At 37.8% G+C, this 17,463-nt stretch overlaps 1 protein-coding gene across 4 annotated transcripts in view; it reads left to right on the forward strand.

The window, feature by feature from the left end:
• SP4 (Sp4 transcription factor) overlaps positions 1-17,463 on the forward strand; it is a 29,935-nt gene extending 12,472 nt beyond the window's left edge. For 2 of the 4 annotated variants that reach the window (XM_070726563.1, XM_070726564.1), the window contains exons 4-6: positions 794-1,025; positions 1,185-1,384; positions 13,283-17,463. In XM_070726563.1, the coding sequence (XP_070582664.1) occupies positions 794-1,025; positions 1,185-1,384; positions 13,283-13,530 (680 nt within the window). In that variant the 3' untranslated portion in view covers positions 13,531-17,463. Of the gene's footprint in view, positions 1-793; positions 1,026-1,184; positions 1,385-4,683; positions 4,812-6,649; positions 6,985-13,282 lie in introns of those variants that run through there. The other 2 variants (XM_070726565.1, XM_070726566.1) reach the window with 2 other exon arrangements.

Below are 17,463 nucleotides of genomic sequence, written 5' to 3' on the forward strand. Positions count from 1 at the left end.
TGCTTTCTTTTTCTTCCTAAGAAAAATAACTGTCCAGTTGCCTTTTGGAAAAAGGACTGTTGAGACAACTTTGACGTGGGTGATTGAGAATCTTCCAGGCATTTTTTACAGTGGTTTTATTATGCAGTGTGGAAATTACTGTAGCCATGATAGCAATGTCAGATGAGGAATTCAACAATTCTGTCACTCCATAGTTACCATATTTTTCGGCATATAAGATGCACCTTTTCCCCCCCAAAAAGAGGGTAAAAATCTGGGTGTGTCTTATACTCTGAATGTAGCTCCGCCCCCTCCTCTCAAACAGGTTTCAGAGGCTGAAAAAAGCCTCTCAAATGGAGGTTGAGAAAAAAAGCCTCTGAAATGGAGGTTTCAGAAGCAGGGAAAAAACAACACTCAGAGCTCACAACCAATGAATATGTTGCTAAAATTCACCTTTGGGAAAAGCTGATTGGGTATATTCTGGCAGGCCGATCCACCTGTCATTCAACTTTTTTCTTATTTTCCTCTCCAAAAACCAAGGTGCTTCTTATACTCCAGTGCATCTTATAGTCCAAAAAATATGGTACTTTGTATTTATAGTTAGCAGAGAGTATGTTTCAGTATTAATAATCTCACATTTAATTTAAAAAATTGGGGTTCAAGATCCCAAGGATGAAATATATATACTATAAATATTTGTATGGTTTGCTTTTATATACCTGTAGAATTGGTTTTATGTTTTAAGTAAGATACAACATTATGTTATGATCTCGCTGTATTAAATAAGGAATTACATTTTTTTCTTTTTTTCTAGGTCAACAACAAGGGCAGGATGGAGGAGTAAAAGTACAGCAAGCAACAATAGCTCCTGTAACTGTAGCAGTTGGGAGTATAGCTAATGCAGCAATGGGTGCAGTTAGTCCTGATCAAATAACTCAAGTGCAGCTGCAACAAGCTCAGCAAGCATCTGATCAAGAGGTGCAGCCTGGCAAAAGATTAAGAAGAGTTGCTTGTTCATGCCCTAATTGCAGAGAAGGGGATGGAAGGTATTTGACTTAATTACTAATAAATATCAAATGTCTTAAGATCAAAGCATTAATTCTGCTTGCATATCTCTCTTACATCTTTTATTACATTATTTTTATTAACATAGCCCTTATTTGAAAATGTTCTGACTTTAACTAATAGTGATCTGTATTTGATAGAAGCAGCAATGAACCAGGAAAAAAGAAACAACATATCTGCCATATTGAAGGCTGTGGTAAAGTATATGGAAAAACATCTCATCTTCGGGCACATCTTCGCTGGCATACAGGGGAAAGGCCATTTGTGTGCAATTGGATCTTCTGTGGGAAAAGATTTACAAGAAGTGATGAATTGCAGAGACATAGACGAACCCATACAGGTGAATGAACAGCTTAAATAAATATTTTTAAAATAAAATTTGTTTACATTTTGATGTTCTGACATTTAAACATATAACATTTGAATACGTTCTTTTTTAGATTATTGGAAATGAAAACTTAATTACTATTTAAAAATAATAGGGATACATGTTTGAGCAGTATCCTAATATGTGTTACTATTTATTGTTGCATTTACTGAATAATAATAATTTCTTAGTTCTCTATCCCTGAAGACAAAGTGAGTATTTTTGGGATCAATCCCTGCATGCTACTTGGTGAATTTGTTTTTAGTTTGATTTGAAAAAATTATAATTAGCTGATAATTGTACAGTGTAACTAGCTATGGGTAGTTAAATATTCAGATGTTTTTCTTTATAAGTTTACTGTTCCTTTCCATGTTGATTTTTACAGTACACAATTCTTAGGATACAGTAGGAAATTCTTTGATTAGATGTACATGATGTAAATTGGAAGCCAACTGAAAGAATTTACAATGGGGAACAAAATATTTAGTCAGACACCAATTGTGCAAGTTCTCCCTACTTAAAAATATGAGAGAGGCCTGTAATTGACATCATAAGGACTGTTCCCCCTAAGGTGCACGTTAGCGCACCCAGCAATAGCCTGCCACACAGGGTTTTTCTACTCTGCGCAGGAGCTGAGCGCTATTCTGCCCGCCCAACGACTGCTCTCTTTCCTTGCCTAGTTGGCGGGGGCGCCAACTAGCCAAGGAGCTGGAGCTGGAGCTCCCATGTGACGTGACCCAGGAAGGAAGAGGCTCCGAGGTCATGTTGCTGAGCTTCCCGGTCGCCGGCAGGCTGTGAGGTACCTCTGGCAAGAGGAGGAGGAGGGAGAAGGCAGGAAAAGGGACACTGCCGCTTCGCTTTGAACCGATGGGAGGGGAGAGACCATCTCCAGGAGTCCAGGACTCATTGGAGCTCAGGCTCTGAGCCGAGAGGCACCAAAGCTGCCTGAAAAAAAGGCGTTCCCACATAAAGAGCTGATAGATAAATTAGTGAAGATTGGACTTAATCCCTGGATAGTTCAATGGATTTGCAGCTGGCTGAAGCATAGACATCAGAGAGTTATTGTTAATGGCGAGTATTCTGAGCAGAGTCAGGTTACAAGCGGTGTGCCACAAGGATCTGTTCTGGGTCCTATTCTTTTTAATATATTTGTGAGTGACATAGGGGAAGGTTTGGTAGGGAAGGTTTGCCTATTTGCCGATGACTCTAAAGTGTGCAATAGGGTTGATATTCCTGGAGGTGTCTGTAATATGGTAAATGATTTAGCTTTACTAGATAAATGGTCTAAGCAATGGAAACTGCAGTTTAATGTTTCCAAATGTAAAATAATGCACTTGGGGAAAAGGAATCCTCAATCTGAGTATTGTATTGGCAGTTCAGTGTTGGCAAATACTTCAAAAGAAAAGGATTTAGGGGTAGTGATTTCTGACAGTCTCAAAATGGGTGAACAGTGCAGTCAGGCGGTAGGGAAAGCAAGTAGGATGCTTGGCTGCATAGCTAGAGGTATAACAAGCAGGAAGAGGGAGATTATGATCCCACTATATAGAATGCTGGTGAGACCACATTTGGAATACTGTGTTCAGTTCTGGAGACCTCACCTACAAAAAGATATTGACAAAATTGAACGGGTCCAAAGACGGGCTACAAGAATGGTGGAAGGTCTTAAGCATAAAACGTATCAGGAAAGACTTAATGAACTCAATCTGTATAGTCTGGAGGACAGAAGGAAAAGGGGGGACATGATCGAAACATTTAAATATATTAAAGGGTTAAATAAGGTCCAGAAGGGAAGTGTTTTTAATAGGAAAGTGAACACAAGAACAAGGGGACACAATCTGAAGTTAGTTGGGGGAAAGATCAAAAGCAACATGAGAAAATATTATTTTACTGAAAGAGTAGTAGATCCTTGGAACAAACTTCCAGCAGACGTGGTAGATAAATCCACAGTAACTGAATTTAAACATGCCTGGGATAAACATATATCCATCCTAAGATAAAATACAGAAAATAGTATAAGGGCAGACTAGATGGACCATGAGGTCTTTTTCTGCCGTCAGACTTCTATGTTTCTATGTTTCTATGAGGAAAAAAAGTGACCCCGCTTCAGCTTGTAAAGCCTCCTGTGTCTCCCCCACCTACCCTTGCCCCGAAAAGCTTTCTACGAATCCTCTGTTTGAATTTATTTGTCTCGTTAGACAGTCTGGGAAATAAATTGCATTTTTTTAAAAAAAATTATTGAAACGTGCGTCCAGGTACAAATTTAATATTTAATTCCCTTTTATGTTGCGCTATTCATGACAAATCATTACACTCCCTACTACACGACTGAGGCGTAGTCCACGTAAGAAACCAGGATGTATGCTGAGCCATCCTGGGGATTTCCCCCTGGCTTGAAATCCATGGAAAGCAAGTTCATTGTTGCTTCTTGGCAGCTCAACAACCTTTCACAAGAAATTTGCGTATCTGACACTTGGAAAGACTAGCATTGAGTTAATAACAGTCATGCCTATTACATTGGTGTGGGGTGGTGGTTTTTTTTTTAGTATATTCTAAAAAGTGTTGGACAGTATTAAAGATTATTTCTGGAATTATTTCTGTATTATTTATTTATTTATTTATTATTTATTTATTTATTTATTCTAGACCACCCTTCTCCCAAGACTCATTATTGTGAGCCGCCCCGAGTCTACGGAGAGGGGTGGCATACAAATCTAATAAATAATAAAAAATAATAATATTGCACAATGTTATGAGCATGTGGCTGTATATAAATAAATAGTATTACTTTAGGGAAAGTCAGGTTTAAATCTCTTCTCGTCTATGAGGTTCACTCTATTACTAAATCAAAGACTACTGATTCCCTCAACCCTGGCAAACTATTTACTAAGTCTGCACTACTGTTACTACTAGTTTTTTCTCATCATTCCTATCACCCATTTCCTCCCACTTATGACTGTAACTTGTTGCTTGTCTCCTTAAGACTTTTATTAATATTGATTGTTTCCTCATTGCTTATTTGACCCCTATGACAATCATTGTGTTGTACCTCATGATTCTTGACAAATCTATATTTTATTTTATGTACACTGACAGCATAGGCACCAAGACAAATTCCTTGTGTGTCCAATCACACTTGGCCAATAAAGAATCCAATCCAATAAATGTATTATACAGATGCCATATTTTCAGTTTTTAAAAAAATTCAGCAACTTATTTCTGTACAAATGTTTAAAAGTATGACATTTTCTAATTGGATATTGTATTTTTTTAAGTCTCTGAAGGCGCCTTTAATTGCTGCTAAATGATGTTGCTTTTGCAAAGAACAGAAACAAAAAAAAAAAATCAAAACAACCTCCTTACGGTGCAAGTCATCTGAAAGTCCTAGAGAGACTGAAAATAGGTAATTCATTAACAATCAAGGCATGTCAAACCGATCTGTGTTGGAACTATACAGATCAAGTCAGTTTCCTGAACTGGATACTAGATACAGAAGTTGTTTACGGTTATTCTCGGTTTCTGGAAGTACTGTCTACAAGGTGGGAAGATGTTCCTCTAAAGCAGCGTTTCCCAACCGGTGTGCCGCGGTACACTAGTGTGCCGCGAGACACAGGTGTGCCGCCAAGCTCCTAGGGAAGCTCCAGCTGGGCGGGGCGCTGCCGGTGCCTCCGAGCTCCCACTCGCAGCTGTCCCCTGGTTCCTGCCCGTTGCCGCGGTTTCTGGCGCTCTCCTGCTGGGCCCCAAAGAAGGAAGGCGGGAAAAAGGAGAGCTTGATTCTTCGCGCCTCCTTTTTCCTGCCTTCCTTCTTTGGGGCCCAGCAGGAGAGCGCCAGAAACCGCGGCATCAGGCAGGAGCCGGGGGACAGCTGCGAGTGGGAGCTCGGAGGCACCGGCAGCGCCCCGCCCAGCTGGAGTTTCTTGGTGTCGGCGGCAAGTGTCCTTTGGGCCCGGCGGGAGGGCACTGGCAGTGGGAGCGGGAGCGTGCCGGCTGCAGCTGCCCCAGGCGGTCGCGGGGAGATGGGGGCGGCGAGAGGGAGCATCAGCGCCCCCCCTCTACGAGCAGCAAGAGCCTCAGCGACGGGGCACGCCGTTTGCCTTTCGGCTCCGTCGCTGAGGCTTTTGCTGCTCGTGGAGGGGAAGGCGCTGATGCCCAAAGCCTCAGCGACGTTTGGCTGCCGGGGGGTGGGGAGGAGAAAATCCTCCCCCCCCTCTAGGAGCAGCAAAAACCTAAGTGACGGATCGCGCCGTTTGCCTTTCGGCTCCGTCGCTGAGGTTTTTGCTGCTCGTGGAGGGGGGGTTGGCGGTGCCGATGCCAAATGCTTTCCCTCCGCGGTGGGGGGTGGAGGGCAGGCGCAGTCAGCCCCAGGAGACAAAGAGGGAATGAGAGAAAGGAAAGAGAGAGAAAGGGAGGGAGAGAGAGAAATGAGAAACATGAGAGAGAAAAGGGGGAAAGACAGGAGAAGTACCCAGAAATGAGACAGTGGTATAAATTTCAGGAGGGATGATTGATGATTGACTGTACAGGTATTTATAAGGGGATGTTACATGGGATTGTATATATGAGGGGGTTATTTGTGTGTGTGTGTGTGTGTGTGTGTGTGTGTGTGTTTATTTGTTTATTTATTTGTTTGTTTGTTTGTTTGTTTGTTTGTTTGTGTCATTTTGGTTGGTGGTGTGCCCCAGAATTTTGTAAATGTAAAAAATGTGCCGCGGCTCAAAAAAGGTTGAAAATCACTGCTCTAAAGAGATATCTTTTGTGACTTGTACAGATATTTTAAAATGTGAAACATTTTTTAACTTCCTTGTATAATAATAACAACAGAGTTGGAGGGGACCTTGGAGGTCTTCTAGTATAGCCTGGTGCTTAGGCAGGAAACCCTACACTACTTCAGTTAAATGAGTATCCAACATCTTTAAAACTTCCAGTGTTACAGCTTTCACAACTTCTGGTGGCAGGTTGTTCCATGGAATCATTCATTGTTCTAACTGTCAGGAATTTTTTCCTTAGTTCTAAGTTGCTTCTCTTGTTGTTTAGTTTCCACACATTGCTTCTTGTCCTGTCTTCAGATGCTTTGGAGAATAGGTTGACTCCTTCTTTGTGGCAACCCAAGATATTGGAACACTGCTATCATGTCTCCCCTGGTTACTCTTTTCATTAAAATAGCCATGCCCCAGTTCCTTCATATGTTTTAGTCTCTAGTCCCCTAATCATCTTTTTCGCTCTTCTCTGCACTTTTTCTAGAGTCTCAACATCCTTTTTGCATCGTGGCGATCAAAACTGAATGCAGTATTCCAAGTGTGGCCTTACACTTGGAATACTGAATAGTATCATAGTGAGATGCTACAGATTTCACTTCCAGGCTCAAAACAGTAGGAAACTTCCCCCCCCTATCAACTATGGCTGGAAAATGATGGAAACTGTCACAAAAAGGTATCTTGAGATACTCACTTTTGTAATAAATGTTGGGCTTAGTCAGATTTACTGATATTGCTTTTGGGCAGTAAAGATAGTTTCCTGAACATAATTGTAGATAAGCTGTCTCAGACAGTTCTCTTAAAACAGAGCTCTAATAAAATTGAACATTAAGTAATATGATAATTTACATTTCCAAACTTTGAACTGGAGGAATCAGCAAATATATGATACTTCAGTGACTAGATCGATATTTAGCAAAATATTTAGTATATTCCACTGCTAGTTGGCATTTATAGCCAAAGAAACATGCAAACAATTGTAGCCTTCTGTTAAAATGAAGCCTTCTGTGAACATAATATACTAGTTGGGAACAAATATATCTTTTAAATCTATTATTTCCCTGCACAAATTAGTTTGGTTAACAAACAAGATATAAACAAGCTTAACATAGTTTCTTCCCTTGCACATCGGCTAATCTAAGTTTGCCTATTTGTAGCCTTCTGTTCTTTAAATTATTGATCTTGCTAATTTCAGTTGAAATCTTTGTATGCTAGTGATGTCAATAATTAGGCAACCAGAATAACAGAATAACATATTGAGAAGGGACCTTATTCTGCCCCAGCCCCGAGCCGCAAATAATTATGCAACAAGTTGTCTTGGGTGACATCTGTAAAAAAAAAAAATCAGGCTCTCAGGTATGAAAATTAATTGATTAATTAATTAAGTTAATTTGACTTCTATGCCTCCCAGTCCTGAAGGACTCATCTAATGTGCCGCTCTGACACTATACTTTTCCGCCCACACCGAAAAAAAATTAGAGGGAACATTGATCATAGGTAGACCTCAAATATGAGAGACAAAATGAGAAAACACATCCAGAAAATCACATTGTCTGATTTGGAACGACTTTATTTGCAAATTATGATGGAAAATAAGTATTTCGTCAATAACAAAAGTTCATCTCAATATTTTGTTATATGTCCTTTGTTGGCAATGACAGAGGTCAAATGTTTTCTGAAAGTTCTCACAAGGTTTGCACACACTGTTGCTGGTATGTTGGCCCATTCGTCCATGCATATCTCCTCTAGAGCAGTGATGTTTTGGGGCTGTTGCTGGGCAACTTTCAACTCCTCCAAAGGTTTTCTATAGGATTGAGATCTGGAGACTGGCTAGGCCACTCGAGGACCTTGAAATGCTTCCTACGAAGCCACTCGTTCATTGCTCTGGCGGTGTGCTTGGGATCATTGTCATACTGAAAGACCCAGCTATGTTTCATCTTCAATGCCTTGCTGATGGAAGGAGGTTTGCATTCAAAATCTCACAATACATGGCTCCATTCATTCTTTCATGTACATGGATCAGTTGTCCTGGTCCCTTTGCAGAGAAACAGGCCCAAAGCATGATGTTGCCACCCCCATGCTTCATAGTAGCTATGGTGTTCTTTGGCTGCAACTCAATGTTCTTTCTCCTCCAAACACGATGAGTTGTGTTTCTACCAAACAGTTATACTGTGGTTTCCTCTGATTATATGGCATTCTCCCAATATCCAAATGCTCTCTAGAAAACTTCAGATGGGCCCGGACATCTACTGGCTTAAGCATGGGGACATGTCTGGTACTGCAGGATCTGAGTCCCCGATGCTGTAGTGTGATACTGATGGTAGCCTTTGTTACGTTGGTCCCAGCTCTCTGCAGGTCATTCACTAGGTCCCCCCGTGTGGTTCTGTGATTTTTGCTCACTGTTCTTGTGATCATTTTGCCCTCACGGGTTGAGATCTTATGTAGAGCCCCAGATCGAGGGAGATTATCAGTGGTCTTTTAAGTCTTCCATTTTCTAATTATTGTTCCCACAGCTGATTTCTTCACACCAAGCTGCTTGCCTATTGCAAATCCAGTTTTCCCAGCCTAGTGCAGGGCTACAATTTGTGGTATCCTTCGACAGCTGTTTGGTTTTCACCATAGTGGAGTTTAGAGTGTGACTGTTTTAAGGTTCTGGACAGGTGTCTTTTACAGTGGTAACAAGTTCAAACAGGTGTCATTATTACAGGTAATAAGTGGAGGACAGAGGAGCCTCTTAAAGAAATTACAAGTCTGTGAGAGCCAGAAATCTTGCTTGTTTGTAGGTGACCAAATACTTATTTTCCACCATAATTTGCAAATAAATTCATTCCAAATCAGACAGTGTGATTTTCTGCATGTATTTTCTCATTTTGTCTCTCATAGTTGACGTCTACCTATGATGCCAATTACAGGCCTCTCATATTTTTAAGTGGGAGAACTTGTACAATTGGTGTCTGACTAAATACTTTCTCCCCCACTGTATATCTTAACAATTAAAAAGATCACACTGAATCATGAATGCTTAGTCATTGCATTTCTGTTTGAGAAGACCCACAAAAAATAGTGGTGGACTAACTGAAAGAATCTTGTATAAAATGAGTATTTTATAACATGTTTCAGTTAGACTCAAAATCTTATTTTGGGATTCAATTGGCTATGATAAGTATCCTGTGCTAAGGAATAGAAATATTATAATTGCTTGATTTCTTGGTAACTTTTCAGAATAATTATAATTGCTTTTAACGCTGTTGACTGATCATCCTTCTGAGAAAGGAAAGAGATGGTTGCACTCCTATTTGATAATTTGTCACAGAGTACATCTTTCTGGCTTCTGGTAGTTGTATTACATTGGAAATGCCTATCCTATTTCTGATGACCCTTATTTCTTAGACAATTTGAAGAATAATGTCATCAACATCCTCCTGAAATACATCTTAGTTTGTAATACCTAGCTGAATCAGGACATAGTGACAACCTCTGTAAAATCTAATTAGCATAAATACATGCTGGTAAAAGAGAATTTCTGTGCCTGGCAGTTCTAGATATAGGATATAGATATAGATAGACATAGATATTTTCCTGTTAATTGAACTTTCTAGACATACAGGAAAGGAGTTGGAAATGCTCATAGACTAAACATTGTACTGGAAGGCCAAGTTGCTATGATGGCAAGGAGTGTATTTTATGGCTTTTAACAACATTAGGATCTGTGATGGCACAGTTGTTAGAATGTAGTATTGTAGGCTAATTCTGCCCACAGGCTCTACTTCGATCCTGGCCAGCTCAAGCTTGATTCAACCTTCCATTCTTCCAAGGTCAGTAAAATGAGGACCCAGATTGTTGGCAATATGCTGACATTTGTAAACTATATATTTAATATACATATTAAACTATTATTCGTATATAAATATAAAAGCACACTTTTGGTTCTTTATACCTTTGATATATTTTTGATTCACAAGTAAGCACTAAGGATGGTAATAATATTTCTTATAAGTGGAATAGTATACCAAATAACAGATTAGTTATTGCTTCCAAAAATATGTAATAGGAATAACACTACATTTTTTTAAAAACCTTTGCGTCGGTTTGGCTGGTTTACCAGCTGCGGCCCTATCTTGACCAGGAGGCTCTATGCACAGTCACTCAGGCCTTCATTACCTCCCGTCTTGATTATTGCAATGCACGCTACATGGGGTTACCCTTGAGTGTTCAGAGACTGCAAATAGTCCAGGATGCAGCCGCACGAGCTGTCATGGGTGTACCTCGGTACACCTATATAACACCTATGCTCCGTGAGCTACACTGGCTTCCTATTAGTCTCTGGGCACAATTCAAGATGTTGGTTATTACCTATAAATCCCCACATGGCTCAGGGCCAGACTCTTTATTGGACCATCTCTTGCTGCATACCTCCTAGAGACCACTAAGAGCACACAGAGTTGGCCTCCTCCAGGTTCTGTTAACTAAGTAACGCAAGTTGACGGGGCCATGGAGGAGTGCCTTCTCTGTTGCCGCCCCAGCTGTATGGAATCAACTCCCCACCCCCACCTGATGTCTGTACTGCTCCCACCCTACTGGCCTTCAATAAGGCCAGAAGACCTGGCTTTGCCGGCAGGCCTGGGGGGCACGAATTAACAATTATCATGGTCAAATTGTATGAATAGTATGCATGCATATTGTCTTGATTGTTTAATTAGGGGTTTTAATCAGGATTTTATATTTTTACATTGTATATTTGACTTATTTTTATTGTTTTTGTATTTATATTGTTATTGTAAGCAGCCCTGAGTCCTTCAGGATTGGGCAGCATAGAAGTTGAATTAAATACATACATGCATACATAGATATATATACTAGAAACCAGTAAATAAGTGCTACTGCTATTAATAATCTCATTTCTGTGTTAAAATTACTCATTGAGCACTACTTCTATGCACTACATAGATACTGTTTTAAGTGAACAATGCAACAAAAAATTATGATACAGCACATATACTATTTCCCTGTAAATAAGACCTTGCCTTATATTTTTTTGAATCCTGAAATATACCCTTGGGTTTATTGCCATGCATTCAGAAACCCAATTGGGCTTATTATCAGGGGATGTCTTATTTGGGGGAAGACAGAGTAGCTAATAATAAAAACATTATTTGCAGTGGCAACTGATTATTAATAGACTTGATTTGGATTTGAAGTATTAATCTAGAAATGGTGAAATGAGCTGGAACCAGGATCCCCTTGAATTATTGTCTTATATATCTATTCGACAATTGCAATTATTGTTAGTGTCAAGGTTCCAGGTAACATCCAAATTAAATCAGAGTCTGAGTCAAAGCATTCCTCAGAGTTCCAATTTATTTCCGTAGCTATCCTGGCACCTACACTGGGAAACCTGAATCTGAGTTTCCCACTCAGTTGAAAGTCCACATCCCTTGTCCCCCAACCACAAACATGTCATGTTGCCCATTCAGATTGTGCCAGCATGGCAAGTCCTTCCTCCGTTTCCACCCAGGTGGTTGATAGGATGTCCTTGTACCATTCAAAATAATGCTTTGTGGCTGCATCTGTTCTCTCATGAAAATCACTCCTCCCAAGTTCCCATAGACATTAGGTCTTCTATAGATAGCGTGGCAAGCCATTAATTTATCACCAACTTCTGCACTGGGTTGACAATTAGAGGCTTTCATGATTATACCATAAAATCTCTATTTACTAAAGATGCTAACTGTACAATAATCAGGGATAATCTTTTTGTTGTGTTAGTTGTGGGGCCAATATTTTAAAATGCCGTCATTGCAAATAATAAATAAGTAAATAATTCAAGACCTTTCATTTCTGTTAAATGCATGTAGAAGATATTTTATGTTTTGGTGTTTGGTGTTTTATGTTTTGGTGTTGATATACAGGATGTTCTTAATTTATGCTTGCTTGTGTCATTTGTTGTATATGACAAAGACTTCAGAAATACATAAATATAGAACTATTTAAGATGTTTGAAATTGGTAAAGAAAAGGAGAAAAAGACCCAAGGAGGCATAAGTATTATACTGCATATGCAAGTATTTCAGTTATTTAAATTCTTCATTGTATTTGACTTCACTTTAAATATCAATTTCAATATACAGTGGTACCTCTACTTATGAACACCTCTACTTACAAACTTTTCAAGATACGAACCGGACATTCAAGATTTTTTTGCCTCTTCTCATGAACCATTTTCAACTTACGAACCCTCACTTCTTTTGGCTGCTGCCGCTGCAAGCTGCGGCCAAAACAAGCACTTTTAAGTTTGCAGGCTCTGATGATCGCAAGGGAACTGGAGCCCAGGCTTTGCCATATGGAATCTCCCCTCTCCCCCCATCCCATCTGCTAGAAAACGGCACGGAGGAGCCGCCCGGGGTGGCGGGTGGATAAAGCAAGGCTAGAGGAGTGCTTGGAGAGGCAGCGTGTGTAGGGAGAAAAGCGAGTGGTGTCCTTTCAAACATAGCGAAAGAGTGCATGTGTAGGGAGAAAAGTGAGTGGTGTCCTTTGAAACAAAGCAAAGGAGTGCGTGTGTAGGGAGAAAAGTGAGTGGTGCCCTTTGAAACAAAGCAAAAGAGTGCATGTGTAGGGAGAAAAGTGAGTGGTGTCCTTTGAAGTGTAGCAAAAGAGTGCGTGTGTAGGGAGAAAAGTGTGTGGTGTCCTTTGAAACAAAGCAAAAGAGTGCGTGTGTCGGGAGAAAAGTGAGTGGTGTCCTTTGAAATGTAGCGAGACATTTCTTCCTACACACACACTTTCGCTTTGTTTCAAAGGACACCACTCGCTTTTCTCCCTACACATGCACTACTGAAAATCTTTGCAGCATACAACACTTTCCCTACTAGCCCTTTATCCCCATCACTGCCTGCAATCATATCCACCAGACCATATGTTTTCTGTTTTCTCCAACACTTTTCCTTCTCTACCATCAAAAATCTAATTGACTCTTTAAGCAGCACTTGATTTTAACAGATACTCTTTCTTCCATCAGATAGTTAAATTGAAGGTTATACTTAGAGGAGAAAAATGTTAGTCACGCCACTGTACTACGTTATGCTTATATGATTGCCCATGATGTTAATTTGAACATTTCTTGACAGGAGAGAAAAGATTTGAATGTCCAGAGTGTTCTAAAAGATTTATGCGAAGTGATCATCTCTCCAAGCATGTCAAAACACATCAGAACAAGAAGGGTGGAGGAACAGCCCTTGCAATTGTTACCTCAGGTGAATTGGACCCTTCAGTTACTGAGGTTCTTGGATCTCCAAGGATTGTCACAGTAGCGGCCATTTCTCAAGATTCAAATCCAGCAACTCCAAATGTTTCAGCAAACATGGAGGAATTCTGAAATAATGTTACATAGATGCCTAGAACTGCACTTAAGTTTACATACTTTTCAAGATACGGAAGTGGGCTGGTATAAGTGTATTACAGAGCAGGAAATCATGTATTCAGTCTTGATTACTATAAGTATTCAAAGCTGGAGAATTAGCATAAATAATGTACTTTGTACAATGACAACATTAAAAAAAAGTAAAACCAATTCATATAGATAAATTATTAATAAAACAGATTAGGAGAATATTACTTCCACAATGCACCAATTTCCGTAGCTCTGTATTACAAAAATAATTTTTGATTGGATTTATCTTCCAGGATGAGATGTAAATGTTTGTTGTAGCAACAAATTGTAAGAATATGCAATAGAATTGCTGCTAATTAGAGTTTTTGTTTAAAAATCTAGTATTTTAATGGGAATTGACTTTGTCCAAAAGGCACAAAAATATGAAGTACTCTAGTGAAAATGAAATCTTTTTTCCTTTGTGTGACATATATATTAAATTGGGCCATCTTTATTCATTTATTAAAAATCAGATGGCAGCATATGAAATGGATCTGAGGTACATCTCAGATAATTTTGGCCACTACATTATAGTAGTGTATATAATGACAATCAGTAAATACAGATTATTCCCTTTCTAGGAGAGATGAGAGATCTACAGACCCAGTGTATTCTGTAGTAAATACTGAATTTCAGACATATATTAACATAAAACTTTAATTTCTATGTAAAAATTAAATTTGATAATATGTGTTACAAATCTTGTATCTTAATTCATCCCATTTCACGATACAGGATCTATTCTTAAAAAGTGTTTAATCTCTGTTTTGAAGCCAGTACAACACTTGGAGATAATGGGAAGTAGAATGTTATAAGAATATAGCATTTATGCACTAATTGTAACATTTTTTTCAATAGCAAACATTAGGGTAAATGTACTGAATAATTTATAATTAACCAAACCAACCAAAGAAACAGATTAGCAACCAAAAGTATAACTCTGAATTATCTGTTACCTTTGCTCCTTATGAAAAATATTGGCTGGGATCCAAAGAGCTAATTTTGATTTGCTCAAGAATTTCTGTCCAGTAAGTAAGGTTTCAACCTTGTCTTTCCTTTGAAAAAAAATTGTGGTAGCTTCTGAGCTTAGTTATTTGCTACTAGACTACGTAATATCCTCAGTGCTAGAAGAAGTAGTTTTGATCTCTATTTATCTACAGTAACTTGCCCTCTTAGTGTGATTGAGTTGTGGTTTTCTTCTTGGTATTCCCTTGATTAGCCTTTTGTATACTGATAGATTGTTTGTCTGAGTTGATACTTCCAATTTAGTCTATAACAACCACTTGAAGTTAAAAAGGAAACAAAAATGTCAAAACATATCTTCTTCAGCAATCAACACTCAGGAAAGCAAGGATTAACACCAGACAATCAAGCAGAAAATAACAGTGTAGTCAAGGAGCTACCAAGAAGAAAATGTCCCCATCCAAACTAGCAGAGAAAGCTGCTACAAAATCCACTTTCTCTCAGCACTGAAGATGTTATCTAGTCTGGTAGAGAAATGTCTTAAGCCAGCAATCAAGCTCACTCAATACCAAGGACTCCACAGTTCCAACCCCGAGTTACATGTGTTTCCTTCTATTGATATAACAGTTTAGATGCACAAAATATTTTGCAAAAGTGTTTGCGGGTCTAATACATTTTTATGTTTCCCCAGCCTGTATCACAGAAACTAAACAAATCAGTAAACTGGAAAAATAATTATTTTCATTTTTCAGGAACGAAATATATCCTGAACATGTGTGAAGGTAATGTGTCTGTAATGTGGTTTCTTTAATATCAGCTCACTGAAAATAGTAAAACAGAAGGAAAATTGTTACAAATCCAGCTTATGCTGGATTTGTAACAAATAGGATGCTGTTCATCCAATTTGGTTCCCTTGGAAGGAATGCACATTTTGTGTATACTGTATATCATCTAGCTGAGCTTATTGGTTTATGGACAGGAATCTCCATCGTACCAAAAGAGAATGGATGAAACAGAGAAGGTCAATAGAAAGGAAGAGGGGTTAGATAATTATGTATAATTAAATAGAGTATAAAGGTATAAAGTTCTTATATAAGGAATCTCCATCTATCTTAATTGTGTTGTGAAAATTTTTCCTGTGCTGCTATCTTTTGCTGGTTTGTGGCAATTGTTATAAAATTTAATACAGAAAAAATAATATGGCTAAAATTACTTTGGGTTTTTTAACAATTTCGACATAAAAATTATGTTTTGCAATCTATCCTTTAAAAACTTCTCAAGAACACTTTACATTTTTACAATAAAATGTTTGGATAACTTAAAAATACAGTGCGGGCAGTTAAAACTTCCTTTAATAATATACTTGGGAACTGCTTGAAACTTCAAACAAGCAACTTTTATAAATATATACAAGTCCCAGTTTTGTGACATTGCATGTATTTTTAGAGACAGATCTACTGGTAGTTGTTTGTACTATGTACACTTTAGGAATGCCCTGTGTAGTGACATAAAAAGCTGGAAGTCTTTCATACTTGGAGCTCATATGTATAATAATAAAGAAACAATTTAATCTGTGATTATAAATTTTAAATTTCTTATACCCTTTATAAAAATTTAACACATTTTAAATATTAGTTGGGATTTTTTAAAATCATTTTGTATATCTTATTTAAAACTTCAGCTGATATATCTGGTTTTAAAAATAAAATTAACAATATATTTAATATAGATGGCCATTAGATAATACTAATTTTCTGCTGTAGATTAATTTCAACATCAATTGAATATTTAACATTTTGCTTTACAATCAATGCTGAAAAATAGTTAAGCAAATGACATTTCCTAATAAAATCATGTTAGTAGATTTTTAAAATACTTTATAAACTAAAAGGTTGAGTATCTGCACAATTGTTAGATATTCTTTTTGCATAGTTAAGTTTGCAAATATGAAATGAAAATTATTGTAATCTGTGGCAAGTATATCAAATTTTGTGTGGTGTCACAAAATCTAATATAGATAAATTTTTCTTAGCAGGTGCACTTATTACTCCTGGAATTAAAAACATTTTGATAGTCTGTTCTACATACCGTTCTGAGTCCACCTTTCACTCTTAGAAGAATCGTAAATTTCAGTGTCCTTTATTTGACTTGGTGGGATATAACTGTTGTATGTAATAGGGCACGGATGTGCAGTAGTAGCTTGTTTAATGACATTTCACTGTTCATCCCTTGGCCACTATTATGAAATTTTGCTTTATCGTATTTACAAGTGCAAAGTGTATTTATCATGATAGAATTCCAGTATTGGAATAGTCCCCCCCCCCCTTTAATATACTTTATTGAGATAGGATTGTATATGTGTTTTCTGATTACATTACAAATTGATGTTATGTCATTATCACATTGTTTTATGAGAAAAGTAATAAAATATGTAACTTAGTTTTTATTTAGTAAGCATGATGTTTGAATCCTGTTTTTAAATTTTATAATTGTTTATTGCAACAAAATTTGTACTTAAGTCTCCATTTCTGATGCCTTGTGATTTTTGTTAATGCATGTCACAATTGTTATCCCACAAAAATTGATGTGCAGCATAAGGTGTTAAAAAATAATTATCTTGAAACAAATAGTTGATGGTCAAATTGTAAATGTTTTGAAAAAAAAAACCCTTATAAATTTTTTGTAGTAATATTTCACTTGTAAATCTTTTGTAAGAAAAGAAGAAAAATAGAAGAAAAACCCATTCTAGAATTTACAAATTAATTCTTCCAACAAAGTCTTTAAGGCATTAATTTTTATTATGCTGATTTGTATAAATTTTGTGTGTTTTTGTGGATTTGGAACTAAAACTGTGTAGATGTTGTTGCCTGCAATAACACTGCAAGTAACTTATTAAATTCTTTTGGATTTTAATGT

This window comes from Erythrolamprus reginae, chromosome Z (genome assembly GCF_031021105.1).
Source record: "Erythrolamprus reginae isolate rEryReg1 chromosome Z, rEryReg1.hap1, whole genome shotgun sequence".
In the NCBI taxonomy this organism is placed as follows: Eukaryota; Metazoa; Chordata; class Lepidosauria; order Squamata; family Dipsadidae; genus Erythrolamprus; species Erythrolamprus reginae.